Source organism: Loxodonta africana, chromosome 5 (assembly GCF_030014295.1).
Source record: "Loxodonta africana isolate mLoxAfr1 chromosome 5, mLoxAfr1.hap2, whole genome shotgun sequence".
Taxonomy (NCBI): Eukaryota; Metazoa; Chordata; class Mammalia; order Proboscidea; family Elephantidae; genus Loxodonta; species Loxodonta africana.
This window is the reverse complement of record NC_087346.1, coordinates 110655260-110682329: the sequence shown is the minus strand read 5'-3', so window position 1 is coordinate 110682329 and position 27070 is coordinate 110655260. Positions and strand designations below refer to the sequence as shown.

The 27070-nt window shown below is 37.2% G+C and overlaps 1 protein-coding gene and 1 long non-coding RNA gene across 2 annotated transcripts in view; one reads left to right on the top strand and one right to left on the bottom strand.

The window, feature by feature from the left end:
* The window catches only part of GABRA2 (gamma-aminobutyric acid type A receptor subunit alpha2), a 178811-nt gene that overhangs the window by 1882 nt on the left and 149859 nt on the right, over positions 1 to 27070 (bottom strand). The window contains 3 exon segments of the mRNA XM_023549858.2: positions 4171 to 4266; positions 4268 to 4354; positions 9567 to 9769. Of these exon segments, the coding sequence (XP_023405626.2) occupies positions 4171 to 4266; positions 4268 to 4354; positions 9567 to 9769 (386 nt within the window).
* Positions 1 to 27070, top strand: part of LOC135231456 (uncharacterized) — a 50126-nt gene extending 23056 nt beyond the window's left edge. The window contains exon 2 of the long non-coding RNA XR_010322104.1: positions 1 to 27070. This exon is cut by the window's left edge and continues 5491 nt beyond it. This is a non-coding gene — a long non-coding RNA (uncharacterized LOC135231456).

Genomic DNA, 27070 nt, shown 5'->3' with positions numbered 1-27070 from the left:
CATTTTTCACTATGTGTGAATGCTTCCTCTACTTGTGTGATTGTTTCACTGATGTCTTCCTTCCCTAAATTCTATGAAGGCCAGCGCCAGTTTTGTCTTGTTAAGCTTAGTAACATTAGCACTCAGCATGATGCCTTCCACCAGGTAGGCACAAAATAAACTGAAAAACCAAATTCATTATCATCAAGTTGATTCTGATGCATAGAGGCCCTATATGACAGAGGAGAATTGCCCCACAGGGTTCCAAAGTTGTAATCTTTACAGAAGCAGACTGCCACATCTTTCTCCTGCAGAGTGGCACATAATAAGTAGTTCAATTAATGAAACCTGAAAATATAAAGAGTATTTACCTGCATTTCTATGCTAATATAAGGAGCCCTGGTAGTGCAATGGTTAAGTGTTTGGCTACTAACCAAAATGTTTGCAGTGCAAATTCAACAGCAGCTCTGCAGGAGAAGAGACCTGGCAATCTGCTCCCAGAAAGATTTCAACCTAGGAAACCCTAAGGGCAGTTAACCAAAAAAAACCAAGCCCACTGCTGTCGAGTCAATTCTGACTCATAGCGACTGTACAGGATAGAGTAGAACTGCCCCACAGGGTTTCCAAGGAGCGCCTGGTGGATTTGAACTGCTGGCCTTTTGGTTAGCAGCCATAGCACTTAACCACTATGCAACCAGGGTTTCCAGTTATACCCTGTCATATAGGGTCATGATGAGTTGGAATCGACTTGATGGTACACAAAACACACACACACGCAAACACACACCAATATAAATGAATTATTTGTTATCTAAATGCAAACAAAATTCAGCCAACATTTAATTATCCAAAATAGTGAGGTTTACAGGAGAGATTGCCCTAGAACAAACTTTGGAGTATTAGTTAATTTGAATTAAGAATTCTCAAAATGTTCAAGTAAAATCAGATAAGAAATGGGCTCTGAAAGCCCAGGAGGATCTGCAAACATGCCTGGGTTTCCCAGTTCTTCTTCTCCTTTCCCCTCCTACTAATAAAGCTTCCACCCAGGCCTGGCTGGAGTATAAAAGGAGAAGGAGTAAGAAATCACCATTTGTAACTTTATAAAACCAAACCAAACCCATTGCCACTGAGTCGATTACAGTTCATAGCGAGCCTATAGGACGGAGTAGAACTGCCCCATATGGTTTCCAAGGCTGTAAATCTTTACAGAAGCAGACTGCCACATCTTTCTGTCGTGGAGAAGCTGGTGGGTTCAAACCACCGAACTTTTAGTTAGCAGCCAAGCACTTAACCACTGTTTCAAGAACCCAGTGGTTGGTACCTGTAATTTCTTACCATTTCATTGAATGAAGGGCAGGGCATACCTATGGTGCCACACCATAACAATTCCTAGCCACTGCTCAGCATAGGCTTTTCTTAGCAGCTCCAATTTTTATAGTTATTTTACAAATAACTTACTAAGTTATTTTAAAGAAGAAAACAACTCCTCTTACCACACTTCAAAATAATTACTTCAAATCTACACTAAAGCACACTGTTCCTATCTATTTAAAATTAAAATCATCTATATGTTTTTTGGGTTTTATATGGAAAAAATATCATTTGATTCATAACTGACTTACAACTGTAAGGATTTCTGAAGCAAAAGATAAAGTCCACACAATCCGCTCTGTGGAAGCCCTGGTGGTGTAGTGGTTAAGACCTACAGCTGCTAACCAAAAGGTCGGCAGTTCGAATCCGCCAGGTGCTCCTTGGAAACGCTATGGAGCAGTTCTACTCTGTCATACAGGTTTGCTGTAAGTCGGAATCGACTAGACGGCAATGGGGTATGGGGGTTAATGCATTCTGTTACTGTTTTTTGTAAGATATAGGTCTGTTAGTGCCACAGCAAAGACTCTGTACAGTAGGCCATTGACAAGAGATAGTACCATGTCCCATCTCCTACCAACTTCTACTAACAATAACCAGCTTAAGAGGATGTGTATAACAAATACCTCTTTAAATACTACACAGACCTCAGATCAAGCCACATCATCAGCAGGCTGCATACTTTATTTAGTGTAATCCTTGGTTTACATTCAGACCCTTGAAGAAAAATAGTCCAGTGAAATCTATTGCATTAACTGTTCAAAACAGTACTTGCTGCTTCCCATTAGGGTTTTTTTTTTTTTTTAAGTCCAGGTCCCTGAAAATTTTTTTTTCTTTTGAGAACTAGGCAAATTCTAATAATTCATACTACCTAACTTCCCATATGCTAATTTTAACTCCCTGAAATAATTAATTCTGTATTTCTACTTTAAAGCACTTAGATAGACCATTTACTATCATTTGAAGAGTAAAATCAGGTAGAGTTGAAAATATGCACAAGTATAGGCTGGGTTCCTGAAGTAAAGAGAAGAATGTTAAAAGGTAATGAAAACAGATAAAAGGAGAATGGGGGAATTGAAAGCAACCTGGCACTGCTATTTTCCATTAATTTTAAGTGACTCTCATGGTATTTGCTACCTTTACATGGATGATTGACACATACATTTATCTCTTTCCAGATTTCAAAACCACCGTTTCACTAGAATTCTCCAGCTATATGTCCCACAGGTACTTAAAACTTAAAATATCCAGAAATGAATTCACCTTACTCTCACTCCCAGCCCAAATCTGTATACCCTCCCTGGCCTCTGAATGGAACCATAAGAGAGACAGAAACTGGTAAATAACTCCAACTGGTCCCCAAGTCTTGCAGGTTTTACCTCACCATCACTAGGCTAACAATGACTCAGCTCAGAGTCACTACTCAGATGTCACTTCCCCATGCCTGCATTAAGAACCCCTTCCATGAGCTTTCACGGCACCCCAGTGCTTGCTTTTACAATGGCATATATATATATTACTTCTCTTTTTTATAGGGTCCTTGAAGGCACAGACTGTGTACTGTAAAGCTCCTAGCATAGCTCCTGGCACACAGCAGGCTCAAAAACTGTTTGCTTGATAAATAAACGAATGATGTACTAGGATGATTACTATGATCTATCCATCCATCCATCCATCCATCCATCCATCCATCCATCCATCCATCCATCCATCCATCCACACATCCATCCATCTAATATAAAGAATATATTTAATAGAATATAATAACTTATGTTAGATTAATAAAAACATAATTCAGTATTTATTCCATAATTCCATTATTTTGTTTTCCTGAAAGTCCTCTGTTTTATCATCTATGGATGTGGGAGACTGGGAATTAATAAAATTTAGCTCAAAAATAAATTAAAAAACAATGTATTTGGAAGTTGTTTTACTTATGATTGAGAGTTATATATCGGGGAAAGGGGATGTGGCTTAATATAGCATCAATAAATGGCATATTTTTTATGTACTATGTGGATAAAGGAAACCCTGGTGGTGTAGTGGTTAAGTGCTATGGCTGCGAACCAAAGGGTCCGCAGTTCGAATCCGCCAGGTGCTCCTTGGAAACTCTATGGGGCAGTTCTACTCTGTCCTATAGGGTCGCTATGAGTCAGAATCGACTCGACGGCACTGGGTTTGGTTTTTGGTGATATCTGGATAAAGGGGAACAAACTATGTTGTTATAGAGCTTTTTGACACTGTCACTGAAGTGGAATGAAAGGGAATATAACCCACATCAATTTAATTTTCTATTTTTAAATGATATTTATAGGATTTAGGCTACTTTGAGATTATTACTTTATTAATGTTTCTGAATATGTACTAAAACTGTCAAGTCTGGAAAATTCCTGATTAACAGAAATCAAAACGTCTTATACCATGATGGCAAACCAACTTGACTTCCTTAGAATAGTAGAGAAAATAATTTGCTAATTACTTGAGCAAAAGCTGAATGTAGAATATAGTCACCTATTAGAGAAGGTGAACTGGCAAATGAATTAAATAACAATCACATAGTTTTACAGTTGTAAAGAATCTCAGAGATTATTCCCTCCAATAAGGAAATGAGACTCTCATGTCAAACACTAAATATACGACTTTGGAGAAAACTCAGGCCTCCTAAGTCTCAATCTGGGCTCTTTCTACCACACCATGTTGTAATTTTGCAGTTATGTGGCTACTAGACAGCCCGCTACTTGTAAAAGAACAGTATGCTCCCTGGTCAGATAATGCTACTGTGAAGTGTCTGTTAACTGTCCTAACTAGAAAAGTGATACTTACGGAAGACTGTCTGAAGGTTATACAGTCCATCCACTTCTCTAAGTACTCCAAAGTCTCTCCTTGGATTAAACTGGGCCATGAGAAACCTATATATACACTTGGACCATATTAGCTTAGCTCCTTGAAGAACTGCTTTCACTGAGTTGTATGTTAATGTAATGCCTGCACCTTTTATTGAAAGGGACTACAAGAAACGTCAATATGAAATTCACTATGATGTTTATTGGGAAAATGTTAACATTTCTTGCTAAAGTACCCAGTTTTCCCTATATAAAACCCATGAAAGATATATATATGGTCCCTCTCAAAGGAGAATTCAGTGTAAAGGAAGATTTTCTCTGAGGAAATTTATGCTTCCATTTTTTGGTTAAAGAAAAAAAAAAAACTTTACAGTTATTATGCTTGCCCAAGATGTGGCAGTCTGTTTCTGTGAAGATTACAGCCTCAGAATCCCTATGGGGCAGTTCTACTCTGTCCTATAGGGCTGCAATGTGTTGGAGTTGACTCAGTGGCAACAAGTTTGGTTTTATTCATCACGTAAATGAGAATATGAGAGGGATATATTCTTGGACCATATTTGATTAGTTTGTTAATTGACTTCAATAATTCATTAAAGAGCTAAAGAGTTAAATGATAAAATTTATGATTTAGAAAGACAAATCTGGTATTAATATAGAGGATGGATTAGAAGAAGTCAAGTATGGAGTCAGCAAGTAGTAAAGAGTCTATTAAAATGGCGAGGGCTTGATGTAAGGCACGTATGAAGAGAACAGATAAAATCTGATGACTGCATAGATGTTGAAGGATACTTCCAAGTGGTTGGCATGTGAGATTAGGTTGAACAATTAACTGACATATTTTTTTTATGGGTTACTGATGAATAACTAGATGTGGGCAGGGGAAAGGTATAAAGTCAACTTAGGAGGTTTTATTTTTATTTTTTGTTTGTTTCTTTGACCTTTTTTTTTAAGTGTAGAGACTGAGGTGTTATATTCAAATTGAAATGTCTAGGGAACAGGTTGGATGCATGATCCCTGAAGTTAAAAAACAAAGGTGTGGAAAATAGGCATAGGTAATAACCATGGAAATGAAGATAAAACTGTGGGTTGTAGATTTTGATTTGGTAATTACTTCATTAATTTATACAGTATTTACTGAGTAATATGTGTAAGACACTGCAAAAGGCCAGGGATAAATGATTTACTAAAATAAAAGTGGTTACTGTTATCATGATAAGTGAAGGAGCAGAGGCATGAATATGCAATTACAATCTGTGGCAACAGCTATACTGCAAAAGCGCAAGGTAGTACACATGCTTACAATGGGAATCTAATCAGCTGGGGTAGGGGAGCTCCAAAAATTCCTGAATAATTGATATTTGTGCTGAGGATGAGTAGGAATTACCTGGTTTGGGAATGAAAATGGTGAGCAGTATGTAGCGTTGTAGATATTCCTGCAAACCTTGTCAATAAAATCCTTAAAGTGAGACATGCACAGTGAATAGTAAATTTTAAAGCCAGGATAAAAGAAAGCTAAAATAATTGTCTTTGAGGGTAAATAAGAACAGATGTTGCATCCACTGTGAACTCCAAAAGAGAATCGCAAAGCACAGAATGAGCAGTGGAAGGATGTGAGGGAAGAAAACTAATATTCTGAGACCTGCTTTAATGAGAACAGAAGTGAAATGGCATTCCTCAGCATAATAGTAGAAAGGCTCAATAAGGAACCAGTGAGACAATAAAAAATTACTATCTGATCTGAAAATGTGGAGGTTATTGGTACCCTTCAGTTACAGGAGTCAAAATGGAAAGGAAATCAGATTACGGTGGATTGAGAACTGAATTGAATGTGAGAAGACAGCATTGGAGGTAATGCTTTCAGGAAGCTCAAATGGCGAGCAACAGGGTAGAATCTGAGGATGTGGGAAGATGGTGGCAGAGGATCTGGAGAGAGTTTTGTATTTGCTTTTATTGTGAAGATTAAGGATCCTCATAAGACGACAGAAAGAAGACAACTGAAAAGAAGGCAATTTTGATACAATAAAACAAACAAAGAAAAATAATAACTGATGGATCAAGGTTGAGAAATAAGCATTCCAGCGCTGAAGTGGAAGAATTAGTCCAGTGAAGGAATATGGGATATTAGGGAAGGGTCTAGAAGTACTTATAGGTTTGCATAAGAAAATATCTTTGTATATAGAAGGGCATAAAAATTTGAGTTGGATCATTTTATCCAGCACTACATTTTTAGAATGGTAAGGTTTGGTTGTCCCAAGTTTAAGGCTATGGCAATTCATGCTAGAAGTAGTGTAATGTCTTGCCTAAGATCACAGAGCTAGGTAGTAAATGAGGAAAAAGGGCAAAAATCCTTGTCTCCTTTTTATATAGGGCTCAAAAGCAGCTTGACTGAATCCATCAAAAGTGGATTTATCTATTTTCAAAAACTAACTTAAGAGCACGATTTACATGTAAACTGTATGTTAAATACGTACTTCTTTTTTTCAAACATACAATGTTGATATGTATCTCTGAGTGATTATTTTCAGGAGGCAAATTAATACTTGCCAGCTTACAAACTTTTAAGAACTTTTCATATACTCTTTGGATTGACAGATAATTTAACTGTGTTTATTAACTTCAAAAGCAGAGGATTCTCATCACTCCCTAGGTGGTTAGTCTGAAAGGATAACCTGTGGTTAAAAACCCCATATTTCAACAAAAGAGAAAGAGGAAATGAAATGCATGGCTGATTGCCTCCATCACCAACTACCTCTTATGCCAGAAGAACTGAATGCTTTGATCAAAGATTCCATAGAAGAATCCTGATCAAAAAGGAGAAAATGTAGAACAGAATTTCAAATTCTCATGGAACCCAGACTTTCTGCAGCCATTGAGGCTAGATGAACGCCAGAACCTATTGCTCTGAGATAATCTTTAAACCTAAACCAAAAATATTGCCTGAAGTCTTTAAGCCAAACAATAGTTTAGTAACTTAAGAACTGTACTCTTTCAAAAAACTAACCATATGGGATCAAATTGACAAGAGCACCCCAAAAGGTTAGATAGGAAACTTAGCAGGCAGTGAGTTTATGTTAATGGGGGGGAACAATTTGGAAAAGGAGAGTGAGAATGGTTGCACAACTTGAAGAATGTAATCCACGTCAACGGATTGTACATGTAGAAATTGTTGAATTGGTGTATGTTCTGTTATGTATATTTCCAACAACAACTAATAAATTATTTAAAAATATATTTTAAAACAACTACAGAGGTAGACTGCCTGAAATATCTTTTAGGCAGATTGGCTAATTTGAAGGCACTCTACTTTTAATTCTCAGGACTTGGTTTTTTTCCAAGGTAGGTTTAGAAAATGTCTCCCAAAATTCATTTGAATCATAGAATTGGACTGATAAAGCCACTATTGTAAAGTTCCAAAAGCTTTTTCATGAAGGTAAGGAAGTTCTGTTATAAGTATTACATTCCCAGATTTAATGTTAGAAACACATTTATCCTTCATTCAACAAATATTTCTAAAGGGCCTACCACACACCGTACTAGGCACTCTAGCTACACAGATGTGAATGAGAACAAGCAACGTGCTTAAAGTAATGATCCCTCTAACTTAATCATTAAGAACTGAAATAACATAAACAATGCTACTTGTTTTTCTGAAAATTAAGTTGGAGCATCAATGATTTTTGACAAAGATTCATCTAGGTTATGTGTGATTTGACATGTGAGTAGACTTAAATCTGGTATTCACCAAAATTAGGTCATTACTTTTAGAAGGCACTACCAAAATGGTGCTTTCTCCATTTACAGGTATCTAAATTTTCCAAGTTGAAGGGTTGAGGATGTATATTATTTGGTATAGTAAGTCACAATGTCAATTTGATTGGCATATCGGCATATTGCAGCATAAAAAAAAACCTGTAAATTTCTATTTGGGGAATTTATATCATAAAAACATTGTAATTCATTTTAGGTGATACAGGTTACAAAGGAATATCTAGCACTGTATCTTTAAAAACATGTAATAATGAAAGTGCAGGTGTAACCAATATAGCTAAAAAGAAGTACTTGGATAAACAGCAATGAAAAAAGCAATATGCTATATAGAAAATGAAAACATAAATCAACAATAAAATGTAATGGAAATGTTGAAATAGCCTATAAAATTGATCTGAAAATTTTCTGCAGAGAAAGTTGATCATATTGCCTTAAACGTTTACTTGCTGATGCTGTTAACAGGCAAAATACAGCGTATAACGTGAAAAAAAAAGCACTCTTGTTAAAACTTCTTTAGCTTACAAAATTAAGGAAAAAAGAACAAGACTTTTAAACTATGAACACCCACTGTTTGTATGCTTAATCTGCAATATGGTCAGAGAAAGGAGGGAAAAAAAAAAACTACATTCAAATAACTGAAAAAGAAATCAAATCAGCAAGTATGTTATTCTGAGTTTAACAGAAGCAGCATTGAGGAAGACATATTGGTAAAGGAAACCCTCAAAGTAGAACGTTTTACTATTATTAAGAATACTCTGCATCTTACTGTGATATATCCAAAGCCTCCTTCTTAAGTAGATGAATAATAATCTATAGATAAGAAAGGAAACATCTGTTATCAATGCACATAACTCCCACTAGCTTCAGTACTTGAAATCAAAAAATGGACACGAATAATCCCCAAAGAAGTTAATCTTCAAATAACTTTTTCCTTAGAGGCTACAAGAGCAACATAAAATTTCTAGGCATTCCAGCACCTACTTACTTATTCCACGTGACACAGCGATGATAAAAGTACTGGCTGGGCTTTTACACCAGAGCACTAAATATGAGAAGAGGTGAGGAGCACACAACCCATTGAGTATGGCCTGTAATTCTATAACAGGTAAATTTAGTGTCCACTTTTTCCCCAATCTTTTTATTATAAGGAAATGGATTGTTTAAAAGCATGAAGTAATGCTCTCACAGACAGATCTGGGTTCAAGTATACTTGCTAAACAGTTTTGTGAGCTTGGGCAAAGTACTAACTTTATTAAGCTTCAGTTTCCTCTTTGGAAAAAAATGGGAATTAAGATGACACCCCAGTAAGGTTGCTGTGAAGATGACATGAGACAGCATATTGAAAAAAAAAAAAAACTTAGCACAGTGCTTGACACCTAGGCAGAGCTCACCAGATGCTTGGGGGTGATTTAACAGAAAGGTACTACTCCAAACACTCCTAAAGGATTTCAGGCCAGAACAAGAACACACTTTAAAAGAAATGTGTATGATTCTAATTCATTTCAACCTTTTTAAATGTGAATGTTATCAATGCCAACTTGTAGAAACATATGTTACAAGCTGATTATGTTAGGAGATTGTCTTATTTATAAGAACATTCTCACTTACCTTGTCATTTACCACACTCTTCCCATCCCAAGCCCAGCCTCTTTTGGTGAAGTAATTAACAGTTGCAAATTCAATTAGGGCAGAGAACACAAATGCATAGCAAACAGCAATAAACCAGTCCATGGCCGTTGCATAAGCCACTTTGGGGAGAGAATTCCGAGCACTGATGCTTAGGGTTGTCATTGTTAGCACAGTTGTTACTCCTGCAGAAGAAAAGACAGGAACCAAAAACATCAGCAGGTTCTAGCAGGACAAGATTGGAAGTGCGTGTGTGTTTTTTAAACATCTTTTCAGTGTCACTTTTAACCAGTTAAAAAAAAAATCTACCTGAAAGAAAACACAAAGTTAATGACCTTAAATGGTTATTATATTTCTTAAAGTAATGACTCTAAAAACACTGTCAAGTTTCACTTTTGTTCTGTATGAATCACCTTCTCTTTTTGTTTCTTAAATACGGTTGAGGTTACAAAGGCTGAAGCAGAATTTCCTATGAGGAAAAGTAGGCACTTTAAATCGACCTACTGCCGATTATCCTCAACTTAAAATAAACAAACAAAATAACGTTCACAAAGCCTCATGTTAATTTGTCCATCATTTATTTAAATTGCACGCTAAGCAATGGACAAGACAACTGCACCAGTGATCACTACGGAACCGTGATTAAGAAGTTCTTCATCAAAGTATAGCTATATAGTATGAAATTAATTCTGGAATGCTAAGCATTGTGAAGGAGTCCTGGTGGTGCACTAGTTAAGAGCTTGGCTGCTAACCAAAAGGTTGGCAGGTTGAATCTACCAGCCTCTCCTTGGAAACCCAATGGGGCAGTTCTACTCTGTCCTACAGGGTTGCTAATGGACTCGATGATAATGGGTTTTAAGAATTGTGAGGACACAATTTCTTTCTTAGTGAAGCTCACTGTCTATAGAAAATAAAACAAGCAGCTAAAAAATAAAGCCCTAGAAAAATGTAAATCACTGCTTTTAAAGAACTGCTAATACCTTTGTTGATTTAAAAACAACCTATTTTCTTTCACTCTATCCCTTGTTTGCCAGTAGTCAGGAAAGTCACAATTATTAAGGAAAAAAGAAGGAAATAACCAGGAGGTAGGCTGCCATACCAGCTCTCAAAATGTCTACAATCACCTGCTTTATCAGGGACCCAACAGAAGTTTAATTATGTACATAAGGGATCAGTTAATGTAAAAGAAAATTAAAGGTTAAAGAAATTTTCATTCATATTTTGAAGATGTTTGTATTTTAGAATAAAGCACCTGCTTTTATTTTTGTTTTTTTCCTCAACTGCAATACAGTCTACTCCACTGCCTTGGAGTTGGTTCCGACTCATGGTGATCCCATATGTTACAGAGAACTGTGCTCCATAGGGTTTCTGGGTGCGGTCTTTACAAAAGCAGGTGGACAGGCCTTTCTTCCTGGGCACTACTGGGTTGGTTGGCACTGGCCAACTTTAGGGTAGCAGTCTAGCACAATCCATTTGTACTACTCAGGGACCTCTTACAACACAATTAGTGATTCAAAACTAGCAATAATTCTATTTAATCATGCGTGAACGCATCTGGGAATGTGATGGCAGTAGTAGGAATAAAGGTAGGAAAATAAATCTAGTTTACCTGCTGCTGAGTCAATACTAAAAATGTTTACAAAATCACAGCAAGCTTGTGCTTGAATACATCAAACTGCTCAAGGTTTAGAGTGGTAAAATGATTTCTTTTGAGACTCTGCTACAGAAGAATAAATAAATTGAGTATAAGGCAGACACATGCACATAAACATACATGAACACACTATAGAAGATGCAAATGACAAGTCATTTGATATATGAAAATATATTCAACTTCACTAGCAGTCAAGGAAATGCAAACAAAGCAAAAATGTCTTTTTAGACAATACTATCAGCAAAATATGAGCAAAACTTTAAAGGGTCCATAGTATCTGGTACTGAGGAAGATGTGAGGCAACGTACACCCTCCTTCATAGAGATTATAAATTGATTCTACCTCTTTGGAAAGTTATTTGGCAACATCTCCTAATATTTTTTAACGGCTTCATAAACGTATAATCAACATACAATAAACTGTCTATATATAAAGTGTAAGTGTGACTACAATCAAGATAACAGCTATATCTGTCACCCCTATTGTAATCCTCCCTGCAACCCCCTTCTCATCCCCAGCCAACCACTGACATGCTTTCTGACACTATAAATCAGTATGCACTTTCTAGAATTATACATAAATGAACTTATACAGCGTGTGTACTTTTTTGTCTGGGATCATCATAATTACTTTGAAGTTTATCCGTTAGGTAGTGTGTATTTATAGTTCGTTGCCTTTTATTGTGGAGTAATATTTCATTGTATGATGTACTACAATTCGCTGACCCATGTATTGGTTGGTACTCATTCGGACTGCATGCATTTGGGGGCCGTTGCAAATAAAGCCTATGTACGGACATATGCTTTCATTTTTTTGAGTACTTTTGTTGCTATTTTTTATTAAGATGAAATTTAAATAATATAAAACTTACCATTTTAAGATGTACGGTATATTCACGGAAACCCTGGTGGTGTGGTGGTTAAGTGCTACGGCTGCTAACCAAAAGGTTAACAATTCAAATCTACCAGGCACTCCTTGGAAACTCTATGGGGCAGTTCTACTCTGTCCTGTAGGGTCGCTATGAGTTGGAATTGACTCGATGGCAGAGGGTGGGTATATTCACAATGTTGTGCAGGTATCACCACTATCTAATTCAAGGATATTTTAATCATTCCTAAAAGAAACCCCGTATCTGCTAGTTGTCACTCCCAATTCTGCCCTTCCACTAGGGCCTGGGAACCACTAAACTACCTTCAGTCTCTATGGATGTGCCTATACTGGACATTTCTTATAAATAAAATCACATAATATGTGACCTTTATGGCTTATTTTACTTAGCATGTTTTCAAGGTTCATCCATGTTGTAGCACGTCAAAACAAAAACAAAAAAACACAGTTGCTGTTGAGTTGATTCTGACTCCTGTGACCCCACCTGTGTCAGAATAGAGCCGTGCTCCACAGAATTTTCAACGGCTGTGACCCTTCAGAAGTAGATTGCCAGGCCTTTCTTCCAACATGCCTCTAGGTGGATTCAAACTGCCAAGCTTTCAGTGAGTAGCCGAGTGTTTAACCACTGTGCTACCTTTCTATGGCTGAATATATCTCATTGTACACATACACCACATTTTGCTTATCCATTTGGACATTTGGGTAGTTTTCACCTTTTGGCTATTATAAATAATGCTGCTATCAGCATTAATGTACAATTTTTTGTTTGGACTTATGTTTTCGATTCTCTTGAGTACATACTAGGAGTGGAATTTCTGGATCATATGGTAACTCTATGTTTAATTTTTGAAGATATGTCAAGCTGTTTTCCACAAGGACTGCACCATTTCACACTCCCACCAGCAATGTATGAGGGTTCCAATTTCTTCACATCCTTGTCAACACTTGTTTTTGTCCATTTTTTATTTGTTTTATACTCATCCTAGTTATGTGAAGCGATACCTAATTGTGGTTTTGGTTTATATTTTCCAAATGCTTAATGGGCTTAATATTCCATTGCTATTGATAAGGTTTTCACTGGCTAATTTTTGCTAGAGGTCATTCAAAAGCGGTTGCAGCAATATAGCGACAGGGAACTGCCAGAAATTCAAGCATGGAATGAAGGATATCACTACTGATGTCAGATGGATCTTGGTTGGATGCAGAAAATACCAGAAAGATGTTTACCTGTGTTTTACTGACAATGCAAAGGCATTCGGCTATGTGAATCATAACAAATTATAGATAACATTGTTAAGAATGAGAATTCCAGAACACTTAATTGTGCTCATGAGGAACCTGTACATAGACCAAGAGGCAGTCATTCGAACAGAACAAATGGATACTGTGTGGTTTAAGTCAGGAAAGCTGTGCATCAAGGTTGTATCCTTTCACCATACTTATTCCGTCTGTATGCTGAGCAAATAATCCAAGAACCTGGACTATATGAAGAAGAATGGGGCATAAGGATTGGAGGAAGACTCATTAACAATCTACATTACGCAGATGACACGACTTGCTTCCTGAAAGTGAAAAGGACTTGAAGTCCTTACTGATGAAAATCAAAGACTACAGCCTTTACTATGGATTACATCTCAACATAAAGAAAACAAAAATCTTCACAACTAGACCAACAAGCAACATCACTTGGATCCACGATCAACACCCATGGAAGCAGCAGTCAAAAAATCAAAAGACACATTGCAAAGGGCAAATCTGCTGCAAAAGATCTCATTAAAGTGTTAAAAAGCAAAGATGTCACTTTAAGAACTACGGTGTGCCTAACCCAAACCAAGGTATTTTCAATAGTCCCATGTGCATGAGAAAGCTGGGCAATGGATAAGGAAGACTGAAGAAGAATTGATGTCTGTGAATTATGACGTTCGTGAAGAATACTGAATATACCACAGATTATCAAAAGAACGAACAAATCGATCTTGGAAGGAGGATAGCCGGAATGCTCATCAGAAGCAAGGATGGTAAGACTTCCTCTCACATACTTTGGGCAGGTTATCAGGAGGGACCAGTCCCTGGGGAAGGACATCATCCTAGGTAAAGTGGAGGGTCAGCTAAAAAGAAGACTCTCAATGAGGGGCTGTGAATCAGAAGCGACTAGACAGCACCTGCCTAATGATGTTCAGCTTCTTTTCATATGATTTTTGGCCACTTGTTTTTCTTTGTATAAGTGTGTATTTAAAACCTTTTCAAACTTTTCATTATGTTATTTGCCTTTTTATTTTGAGCTGGAAGATCTTCATATATTCTGGATGACAGGCTCTTATCAGATATATGATTTGGAAGTATTTTCTCTCATTGTATGGACAGTCTTTTGCATCCTTGATAGTGCCCTTTGATGCTCAGAAGTTTTTAATTTTGATGAAGTCCAATTTATCTATTTTTATTTGTTTGTTTTTACATTTAGTATCATATCTAAGAAACCTTGCCCTAATCCAAGGTTCTGAAGATTTACTCTATCTTCTTCTAATACTTCTGTAGTTTTAGTCTTTACATTCAGATCTTTGATCCATTTAGGGTTAATTTTTTTGTATGGTGTAAAGTTGGGGTACAATTTAATTCCTTGCATGTGGATATACAGTTTCCCCAGGACCATTTGTTAAAGAGACTTCTCTTTCCCTGTTGAATGGTCTAGGCAATCTTGTTAAAAACCAATTGGCCATAGATATATGGGTTTTATTACTGGACTCTCAATTCTATTTCATTTATCTATACATCTATCCTCATGCCAGTATGAAACTGTTTTGATGACTGTAGCTTTGTATTAAGTTTTGAAATCCGGACATGTGAAGTTTTCCAACTTTATTTTTCTTTTTCATGATTGTTTTGGCTATTCTGGGTCCCATGCAATTTCATATGAAGATCAGCTTTCCACTTCTGAGGGAAAAAGGGCCACTGGAATTCTGATAGGGATTATGCTGAATTTGTGGGTCACTTTGGGTAATACTGACATCTTAACAATATTAAGTCTTCCAATTCCAATTCAAGAATACAGGATATCTTTCTATTTATTTAGGTCTTCTTTAATTTCTTTCACCAATGCTTTGTAGTTTTCAGAGTGCAAGGCTTCCCAGATTTTTCTATTTGTCTTTTGGCAGTTCAATTATGTGTCTTATTGTGTATCTCTTTGAGGCTATTCTATTTGTAGTTCATTTGTAGTTCAAAGAGCTTCATAAACATATTATTAATGTCTTTCTTTAAATTTGGGAAATCCTTGGCCATTGAGTGTTCCAAATAATCTTTCTCTTTTCCTCTCTGCTCTCCTGTGGCTACCATATGCATATGTAGGTTTGCTCGATGGTGTCCAACAGGTATCTTAGCTTCTGTTCATTTTTCTTCATTTATTTTACTTCCTGTTCCTCAGACTCAATAATCTTAATTTACCTAATTTCAAGTTCACTGATTCTTCTGACTGCTCAAATCTGCTTTGAGTCCCTCTAATTAATTTTCATTACAGTTATGGTGCTGTTGAACTACAAAATTTCTACTTGTTTACTTTTTATAATTTCTTTCTGTTCCTTGAAACTTTGTTTGATGAGAGATCATTATTATGCATTCCTTTAATTCTTCAGACGTGGTTTCCTTTGGCTCTTTTAGCATATTTAAAATAGCTTATTTAAAGTTTTTGGCTAGTAAGTGCAATGTGTGGGCATCCTCAGAGATGATTTCTATCGAACGATTTTATTCCTGTGAGTGGGCATCATTTCTTGTTCCTTTGCATGCCTCATAACTTAGTTGAAAACTGAATGATTTGAAATATTGCAATGTGACAACTAGAAATCAGGTTTTTGTTCAGGTTTGTTGTTGCTGCTGCTTGATGTACTTGCTCTGGCTTATTCATTTATTTTTTTAGTGACTTTTATTAATGGAATCGACTCGATGGCACTGGTTTTTTTAATTAACTAATACTGTGATGTCTATATTCTTTGTTGTTTGTAGTCATTGAAGTCTCTGTTCCATTAGTTTGGTGGTCAGCTAATTATTGGGCAGAGGTTTCCTTGAACACATGGAAACAAAATTTTTCCTAGTCTTTACCAAGTGCTTCTTGTGTGCAGGCGTAAGGCATTTCTTCAACACTCAGCCAGGCAGTGTACTAATCTGCCTTAGCCTGCACTACCTTCCTGTATGGTACCTCAGGTCAGCCAGACATGAGAGCTTAGTTGCTGCAGCCTTTGGTTGATTTCAAAGTTCTGAAAGAGTTAATAATGACAGTGTTTTCCAAATTTTTCATTTCTTCTATACCAAAAACCCATTGCCGTGGAGTCAATTCTTACTCATAGAGACCCTACAGGACAGCGCAGAACTGCCCTGTAGGGTTTCCAAGGAGCGGCTGGTGGGTTTGAACTGCAGGCCTTCTGGTTAGCAGCAAAATGGCTTAACCACTGCTCCATTTCTTCTATGGAGGGGCAAAATTTTGGAATTCCTTGCTCCACATTTTTGCTGGTATCACCTCTCATAACATTTGGAATGGGTATATTCTGCGAACCAGCAATTCCACTTGTACCTGAGTCAGGGTAGTATAAACTGTTAGCAATATTGTGGCTGTCTTCAGAAGGTCTCACATCAGACTGCCTGGGTTTGAATCCTGGTTCCACTATTTGCTGCCCCGTGATTTTGAACAAGTTACTCAACAGCTTTCATTACTTTCTTCATTTACAAAATACAAATATAAACAGTACCTACTTCCTGGGAATGTTCTGAGGGTTATGTATAATATACTTGAAGCACTTAGCACAAAGCCTGGCACATTTTAAATATTCAATAAACGTTAACTACTTTAGTTCTTTTTATTTTTGTTATTATTGTTACTAGTATTATGAGAAATCGTTCTTACTGAAATGAGAGCAAAAAAATAAATAGATATAAATGATGCATAAAGCTTTTCAGGTGAGCTTTGTCTGTAACAGCCAAAGAATGACAACATTTGGCATAGTCACTGATTGGGAAATAGTTTAATAAATTGTAGAATACCTACACTACGAATACCAGGAAAAAATTACAACAAATGAAGCAGTGCTATGCATGATTGCAAATATGTCTACAGTAAGTCTGTTTTAAAAAGTTTCATAATTTAATTTTAATCAAAATATGTTTGCTTAGATATGTATACCAATATACATACATATGCCTGTATGAACTTAGCAAAAAAAAAAAGTACTGTATGAATTAGTAAAAAAATCAGAAAAGATATCTAATAGTTACCACTTTGGGGGAGAATGTAGTATACAGATTGAATAGATAAAATAGGAAGTGGACTTTCAGCTGATTTTTTATTGTTTTACATATTTGGTATTTTAAAATAAACTATCAGAAAGAAAAAGGAGGAAATCTGTAAGTGTACAAGAAACTAGTTGCCATCAAGTTGATTGAGACTCATGGCAAGCCCACGCGTATCACAGTAGAACTGTGCTAAACAAGGTTTTCAGTGGTTGATTTTTTAGAAGTAGATTGTCAGGCTTTTCTTCCAAGGCAGCTTTGAGTGGACTCAAACATCCAACATTTTGGTTAGCAGCCTTGTGTGTAGCCTTTTGCACCACCCAGGGACTCCAAACAAAGATGATAACGATACTTGTTACCTTTAAGAATTAACATTGAAGGAATTTTATTATTTTCTTTCTTTTCCGCAGTGAACCTGCACTGTGATTCTGATTTGAAATATATACATATATATAAAATGTTTAATTATTTAAATTATTTAAAGGGAAGTTTGATGACTTTCATCATTTCTCACTTAAGTGGGAATTGGAAATAATGACTGATAAATGCATTAGTGCTGCCTAAAAAAAACAAAACAAAACAAAATAACAACAACAAAAAAAACTATAGTAAAATAATGGCAAACCTAAATTTTATTCTAAGTCCAAATTGTTACTTTAAAATTAGCTTTGGGGTCATTCATTCAAACCAATGAAATGTTACAGCAATTTCAATATGAATCTACTTTGGGGCTACATTCCCCTGTATACAAGTAAGGATGAGTATTTATTTTCTTTCATCAAATTTTAAAAACTTGCCAAAAAATTGTTAACTTAGTCTGCAGATTTCTTTCCTCTCTCTGTCCCCCGCTTCCTCCCCTCTTATGTTTTTTTTCTTTGCACTGCAAGGATAAGTTTCTCATAGGCCTGATTTTCTGCCTGCTGGTTTGGTGCAGCGTAGTCTCACTAGCACCCTAAGTAGAAAGAGTTGGGCATAAATAAAATGATGCACTTACCTGGAAAGCTCATAAACCTTCCACATGCCTGTCCCCCAACAATGGACATGTTGCTGCCCATAGAAGCACACTCTACAAATGAGTGTTCCTCTCAATGTTTCTTTAAACACAATTCTTCTTCCTTTATTACCTTTGTGTAACCTCCATAACTCACTTCTCTGGAGGCTTAAGTTTGTTTCTCGGCAAAATAAAAATGCAATACAAATAAAAAGTGCTCTTGGTACTACATATATCTATTTTCATATATATATATGTATTTTTATATGTATTTTTTTTATATATACATATATACACATATGTACATGTATATATGTATGTCTATTATGTGTGCACATTGTGTCTGTGTATGAGATACATGCTACCTTTTCCTGTACATGAACAATATCTAGCATACAGCTACCGCTTTTATATGGTGGTTTTATTCCATATAATATTTCCTATCTTAAGGTGTAGATGCCCAAGAACCTTACATAATTAATTGATATTTCAACTTAGAACAGCTGAGTAAATGATGTCTAAGCAAGGGAATGCTGGGAGTTGAGTGAAATTGTACACTTACAAGAAGAAAGTCACATCAGGGGAGGTGGTTTCAGAGTAGAGGCAGACACTGAGGCTCCAGGACCTGAATTCTAACCTTGTGACACGACTAAATTTTTAACCTCGTTGTACTTCAGTTTCCTCATTTGCAAAGCAGGAATTAAAAACAGTGCTTTCCAAGTGAGCTGTTTTACAGAACAAATGAGTTACTGCATGTGAAGCATTTAAAACAGTGCCTCTCTTATAAAAATAGAATTTAATACATGTGAGAAAATACATTATCATCTTCAAAGTAAAGTCAAGGTAGATTTCAATCAGAAAAATAAAACCAAATCCTCTTGTAGAACTTTATCCCCATCAAAAGCCTGTATGTGGGTGTTTGTGGTTGGGATGTGGGGCAGAGTTAGGAAAAAGCATCAGAAACCAAAAAGGCACACAAAAAACGGCAATATAACAGGCATGCAAGATTGTTTGATACCACCTGCTGGTTACTGGTAGAAATGGCAGGAACAGCAGGCATTCTGATAAGAAAAGTATTTTTCCTCCTTTGACCCAATGGACAAAGCAATATTCTCCCCACTCCTCTAAGATATAACTTTTACAAATACATTCTAAGTGCACTATGAAAGGCTGCATTTTTAACTCATTACTGTACTACATATGAATAATAAAAACATTGAAACTTCTGTGTGCTACAAAGAGAAATTAAAATTCAATTAACATATCTTTGTCATAAAACCTAACTAACTCAAAATTGACTAATTTAAAATTTGATCTAAAAGAAAATATTGAAAAGGTTGCTTAGAGAGTGGACAACACTGAGAGAATTATAAATTTTTCTTTTGGCTCATCTCAATATACCATGGATTCACTACATACAAAACTCATATTCCTCTCCAAACACCGTCTTCTGCCTGAGGTGCTTCTCACAATGAAAGGCATCACAATTTAAGTGATGACATTTTCATACTCTAGCTTCAAGTTGTGGAGCCATAGATATTTTGTCAGTCTGGGAAAGTGCACGTTTTCTCTACCTAGAATCCTTTCCCTGGAACCAGCCCCTTTATGAGTTAAGTAGCTCCTATTCCTTTCCTGGAGCCCTGGTGGCACAGTGATTAAAAGCGCTGCTGCTAACCAAGGAGTCAGCAGTTCAAATCCACCAACTGCTCCCTGGAAACCCCATGGGGCAGTTCTACTCTGTCCTATAGGATCATTATGAGTTGGAATTGACTTGATGGCAGTGAAGTTTTTATTCTTTCCCTTAATGATCACTGAGTACTTACTAAATTGCAGTACTTTTTTAGGTACTGGGAAACACATCGGTTAACAAAAATAGCAAAGATACCTACTCCCTAAGAGCACAAATCCTATTAATGCTGCAGAAGGCACAGTTCAGGTTTTAGCTTCTGTAAGATCTCTTTCCTAAAGACCTAGCTCTATGCATACCTCTGTAATATCACATCTCTTTTGAATTTTATGTTGGTTTACATAACTGTATCCCCCAATATACTATATGGATCACAGCCTATTTGTCTTCTCCCTAAAATGCCTAAAGTGCTTAATAGAGGGTAAAATCTCATTAAATGTTTTCTGAATAGATTAACTAATCCTCCACCAAGGATCTGCATTTAATAAGCATTTATTAATAAGCTACTTGCAAGAAATCTATTCCTTCATTTATGAAACAAACATGAATTTTTCCCCATTTTGTACCAGACACTGAGGAGCAAGGATGCAAAGTGAGCAAAAGCAGATAAAATCTCTAAGAGATATTAACACAATAAAAGCACAAAGTAACTTAACAACACAACTGGGCAAGGACTATTATGGTCTGTAATACAGTGATCTGACCTAGACTGGGAGGTTGGGTGAGATTTCCTTAAGGAGTTAAAAGAATACCTGAAAATGGAAGAGCATTCAATATCCCAGAGAAATAAAAGCCTTTACACGAACAGATATATGCACACCCATGTTCACTGCAGCACTGTTTACAATAGCAAAAAGATGGAAGCAGCCAAGGTGCCCATCAATGGATGAATGGAGAAATAAATTATGGGATATTCACACAATGGAACAATGGAATACTATGCAACAATTAAGAAGAACGATGAATCAGTGAAACATAAAATAGAAGAACCTGGAAGGCATTATGCTGGGTGAAATTAGTCAATTGCAAAAGGAAAAATATTTATGAGATCACTATTATAAGAACTCAAGAAAAATATTAACCACAGAAGGAAATATTCTTTGATGGTTATGAGGGTGGGGAAGGAGGGAGAAGGGTATTCACTAACTAGATAGTAGACAAGAACTATTTTAGGTGAAGGGAAAGACAACAAACAATACAGGCGAGGTCAGCATAACTGGACTAAACCAAAAGCAGTTTCCTGAACACAACTGAACATTTTGAAGGCCAGAGTAGCAGGGATGGGGGTCTGGGGACATTGGTTTCAGGGGACATCTAGGTCAATTGGCATAACAAAATGTATTAAGAAAACATACTGCATCCCACTGTGGTGAGTGGCATCTGGGGTCTTAAATGCTGGCAAGCAGCCATCTAAGATGCATCAATTGGTCTCAACCGACCTGGAGCAAAGGAGAATGAAGAACACCAAAGATACAAGGTAAATATGAGACCAAGAGACAGAAAGGGCCACATAAACCAGAGACTACATCAGTCTGAGACCAGAAGAACTAGATGGTGCCCAGCTACCACTGACCACTGCCCTGACAGTGAACACAACAGAGAATCTGATGCAGCAGGAGGACAGACCTCAAATTCTTGTAGAAAGACCAGACTTAATGGCCTGACTGAGACTAGAGGAACCCTGGAGGTCATGGTCCCTGTACCCTCTGTTAGCCCAAGACTGGAACCATTCCCAAAGCCAACTCTTCAGACAGGGATTGGTCTGGACTGTAAGACAGAAAATGACACTGGTAAGGAGTAAGCTTCTTGGCTCAAGTGGACAGAAGAAACTATGTGGGCAGCTCCTGTCTGAAGGCAAGATGAGAAGGCAGAGGGGGACAGGAGCTGTTTGAATGGACAAGGGGAATGCAGGGTGGAGAGGAGGAGTATGCTGTCTCATTAGAGGGAGAGCAGCTAGGAGTACATAGCAAGGTGTACATAAGTTTTTGTATGAGAGGCTGACTTGATTTGTAAACTTTCACTTAAAGCACAATAAATAAAAAGTTGTATAATGAAAAAAAAGGAAGAACATTCTAGATTGAATAAATAGCATGTACAGAATCCCTTGAGCATAGGGAATTATAGAGGTTAGGAGTAATGGAAAGAAGCATGCAAAGTGGGAAGGCTAAACATAAGGGCATTATGGAAGGTTGGAGAGGGAAGCAGGAGCCAGACCATTCAGGACATGTTGACCAAGTTAAGGTGATTTCAAGAACAATGAGGAGCCATTATGGAGTTAATTTTAAGTAAGATAGTGATCAGTATTTCTTTTTTAAAATATCATCCTGAATGACATATATAAATGGTCTGGAAGAGGAATAAGTTAATTTGAAAAGGAACAAAGAGGCTGCAGGACACTTAGTTTGGAGGCTATTGCAATGCTCTGTTAATTTGGACTAAGATGGAAAACTAAATGTAGAGAGAAGTGGACAGATAGAGATATTTTAGGATGTACATGCAGGATAGAGATGGATTAGTCTGGGGGTGAAAAAAGGGAAGATTTAAATCATATCCCCTAACGTATTTCTAGTAACTAACGTATTTCTAGTAACTAAGATACAGTCAAATCAAGTGGTTTCTGCTTAGAGATGTAGAGTTGGGAAAGTGCATCACGCCCACCTTACAACAATAGCCAAAAAATGTGAAAATTAATGACTTTTCTTGTAATCATCAGAAAATTGAGGCTTCAGGGCCAGTAACTAACCTAAAATCTTGAGAGAGAGGCATTTTTGCAGAAAGAAACAGGATCCAAGCATTTGCATCTCTGGGACAGATTTTCTTTTGACTCGGCTAGACACTTTTAACAAATTGCTAAAGGCTAAATGCAGGCTAATAGGAGAGTGTAAAGACCTGGGGGCCTGCAGATATATGGGATTTCTATCTTTCATTCACTCGGAGGCTTTTCTCCCTGCAAGTTCACCAGATATTCATAGGAAAGATCTGATGAATCTTGAGAAAATTCCCCAATGGTATTGGTTTGGGTAGGGGAACAACCCTCATTTCTGAAACTCTGTGCTCACTCACTTTCACTATCTCCCCTATAACAGAATTTATTCCATCATTTTCAGGGAGAATGATAACAAAAATTGTAGCCTGAGGGCACTGATGGAAATCCAATGCAGCTGGGGGAGAAAAAGTTGAAAAAAAAAAAAATCTCTATCCTTGCAGAAGGGGCAGAAATTCTCGCTAGGTCCGAAACAACATCTGGAACAAGGGCAAAAACACTTGCAAAGGTCAAGTCATATCCCTGAGACCCAGGATTTCAGTACCTGACTAAAACTGAGCCTTGATCAGAACATAAGAGAACACTGAATAAAATAATACTGGAATATGCTGGGAGAGCCGCAAGACAGAGATTCTTTCTGGAGATTAGCCCAAAAGGAAGACCCAAGTCAAGTGGGGTACAGACATTGATATAAATTCCCTGGAAAATTAATTCATACCATAAGCTCCTAAATGTATTATTATTATTACAGAAATTTGATGGTTCTGGTGTTCAGATGGTAACCATAGCAACAGCAAACTTCAAACCCAGTTTAACTCCTAACTAGATTAATAAAAATCTCCACATAAAAGGCCTAGCAGAAGTAAAGGCATGCTCATATTTAAGCATAAAATATATTTACATCAGTATATATGGTATTGAAAAGCATGTCTGGGTTTCAACGAAAAAACTATAAGACATACAAAAAGGTAAGGAAAAACGCAGTCTGAAGAGACAGCAATCATCAGAACCAGACTGAGATATGACACAGATGCTGGAACTATTAAGATACAGGGAGTTTAACATAATTATGATTCATATGTTAAAGTACAAGAAAGAGTATATGACACACAATTTCAGATAGGTATACTGCCAGGCACACAGAGCAGTCTGCAATGCCTTTCCTCCTTTACCACAGTTCAGGGATATTCACACAGAAACATAATGCCAAATATGCAAACTGTTCAGGTTATAGAACAGCACTTGAACAAAAAAAAAAGGGACGCCAAAGCCAAAGTAATAAATAATTAGTGGCAAACATTATAACCGCAGCATTTGCAAGCAAAGGCTCTTATTCATATCATTTATAAAAACCTCTGTGCTCCACGTGAATTTTGAGAAGGTACTGTCATAGATTAAATTATGTCCCTCCAAAATGTGTGTATCAATTTGGCTGGGCCATGATTCCCAGTATTGTGTAGTTGTCCTTCATTTTGTGATTGTAATTTTATGTTAAAGAAGATTAGGGTGAGATTGTAACACCCTCACCCATGTCACAGCCCTGATCCAATGTAATGGAGCTTCCCTGGGGTGTGGCCTGCACCATCTTTTATCTCTCAAGAGATAAAAAGGAAAGGGAATTAAGCAGAGAAGGGGGACCTCATACCACCAAGAAAGTAGTGCCTGGAGCCGAGCGCGTCCTTTGGGCCCGGGGTTCCTGTGCGGAGAAGCCCCTAGTCCAGGAGGAGACTTATGAGAAGGCTGACAGAGAGAGAAAGCCTTCCACCAGAGCTGATGCCCTGCATTTGGACTTCTAGCCTACTAGGCTGTGAGAAAATAAATTTCTCTTTGTTAAAGCCATTCACTTATGGTATTTCTGTTATGCAGCATTAGATGACTAAGACAGGTATATAAGCAAAGACCGAGAGTAAGAGTCCTGAAAGGAAATATCAACGCTTCCTCTTAGGTTACGGAATAAGACACACAGTGAATGAGCAATATAACATTAACAATGCAAGAAGAAAGAGAATCCCGAACCTAAAAAAAAAATTCTTTAAGCCATGCCTGCATTTGTAATATTGCTAAAACCTTAGTAGCTACTGGGGCCTGTATTGGGGCCTGTCATGGATTGAATTATGTCCCCCCAAAAATGTGTATATCAGCTTGGTTAGGCCATGTGTAGTTGTCTTCCATTTTGTGATTGTAATTTTATGTTGAGAAGATTAGGGTGGGATTGTAACATCACTTTTACTCAAGTCAACTCCCTGATCCAAGGTAAAGGGAGTTTCCCTGGGTGTGGCCTGCACCACCTTTTATCTCTCAAGAGATAAAAGGAAAGAGAAGCAAGCAGAGAGTTGGGGACCTAATACTACAAAGAAAACAGCACTGGGAGCACAGCACTTCCTTTGGACCTGGGGTCCCTGTGCCTAAGAAGCTATTGACCGTGGAAAGGTTGAGGACAAGGACCTTCCTCCAGAGCTGACAGAGAGAGAAAGACTTCCTCTGGAGCTGACATCCTGAATTTGTGCTTGTAACCTACTAGACTGTGAGAAAATAAATTTCTTTTTGTTAAAGCCATCCACTTGTGGTATTTGTGTCATGGCAGCACTAGATGACTAAGACCAAAAACCCATTGCTGTCGAGTCAACTGCGACTCATAGTGACCCTACAGGACAGAGTATAACTGCCCCACAGAGTTTCCAAGGAGTGCCTGGTGGATTTGAACTGCTGACCTTTTGGTTAACAGCTGTAGCACTTAACCACTATGCCACCAGGGTTTCTGATGACTAAGAGAGGGACCTACAAAAACTGATTTCAAGTTAATTGTATTGTGCCTATAGAGTTGATTTTCTACAGTGGATTCAGGCACTCTCAACAGATCTTTCCAATGCCTTCCTTAAGGCCTAGAAAGCAGGTAGAATACTGATTAACATCAAGAACTTTGGAGAAAAATGCACAAAAAAACAACAAAAGACAAATGAGATAATTGAGACCTCCTGAAAATTAAATATTTATGCTCATCAAAGCACTTTACCAAAAGAGTAAAAAGAGTACCTACACAATGTGAAAAAAATCTTTGGTGACAACATGTCTGATAAGGGTCTAGACTCTAAAATATATAGAAAACTTCAACAACTCAACAACAAAAATATAAACAATCCATAGCAAAGGACATGAACAAAATGTTCGCCAAAGAGGACATTTAGGTGGCTAACACACATGAAAAGATGCTCGCGATCATTAGCCAACAAAGAGGTGCAAATCAAAACTACAATGAGATACCATCTCATCCCTGCAAAAATGACACTGATCAAAAAAAAAAAAAAACAGAAACCAACAGACACTGGCCAGGTTGTAGGGATACTGGAACTCTTATACACTGCTGGTGGGATTGTAAAATGGTACAACTCTCAACGAGGTGAACCAACACAATGGCTACAACTGTGGGCACAAGCATAACATTGATCGTGAGGATGGCACAGGCCTAGGCAGGGTTTCGGTCTGTGAGTGGCCATCTAAGATACAACTATTGGTCTCTACTCATCTGGAACAAAGGAAAATGAAGGAAGCCAAAGACTCAAAGGGTCACTATGAGTCATAATTGAAGTCAGAAAATGAAGGAAGCCAAAGACTCATAGGGTCACTATGAGTAAGAATAGGCTCAACGGCACCTAATAACAACAAAAAGAACAACTCTGGAAAACTGCGTGGCACTTCCTCAAAAAGCTAGAAATAGAAATACCTTATGATCCAGCAATCCCACTCCAAGGTATATATCCTAAAGACATAAGAGCAGTGATATGAGTGGACATAGGCACACCTATGTTTCATTGCAGCATTATTCACAATAGCAAAAGGATGGAAACAACCTAAATGCCCATCAGTGGATGAATGGATAAGTAAAATGTGGTAAATGCATACAATGGAGCACTATGAAATTATAAAGAATAACGAGGAGTCCATGAAATATAACATGGATGAATCTGAAGGACATCATGCTGAGTAAAATAAGTCAATCACAAAAGGACAAATATTGTATGGTCCTACTTTTATAAAAAGTCAAGAATAGGTATACACACAAAAAGTAACATTCTTTGATGATTACCAGGGATAGGAGGGTATGGAAAGGGGAATCACTTTCTAGATAGTAAACATTTGTTATTTTTGGTATGGGACAGGCAATACCCAATATAGGTGAGGTCTGCACAACTTGACCAAGATTAAAAAAAAAAAAAAAGACACAAAGAAGTAT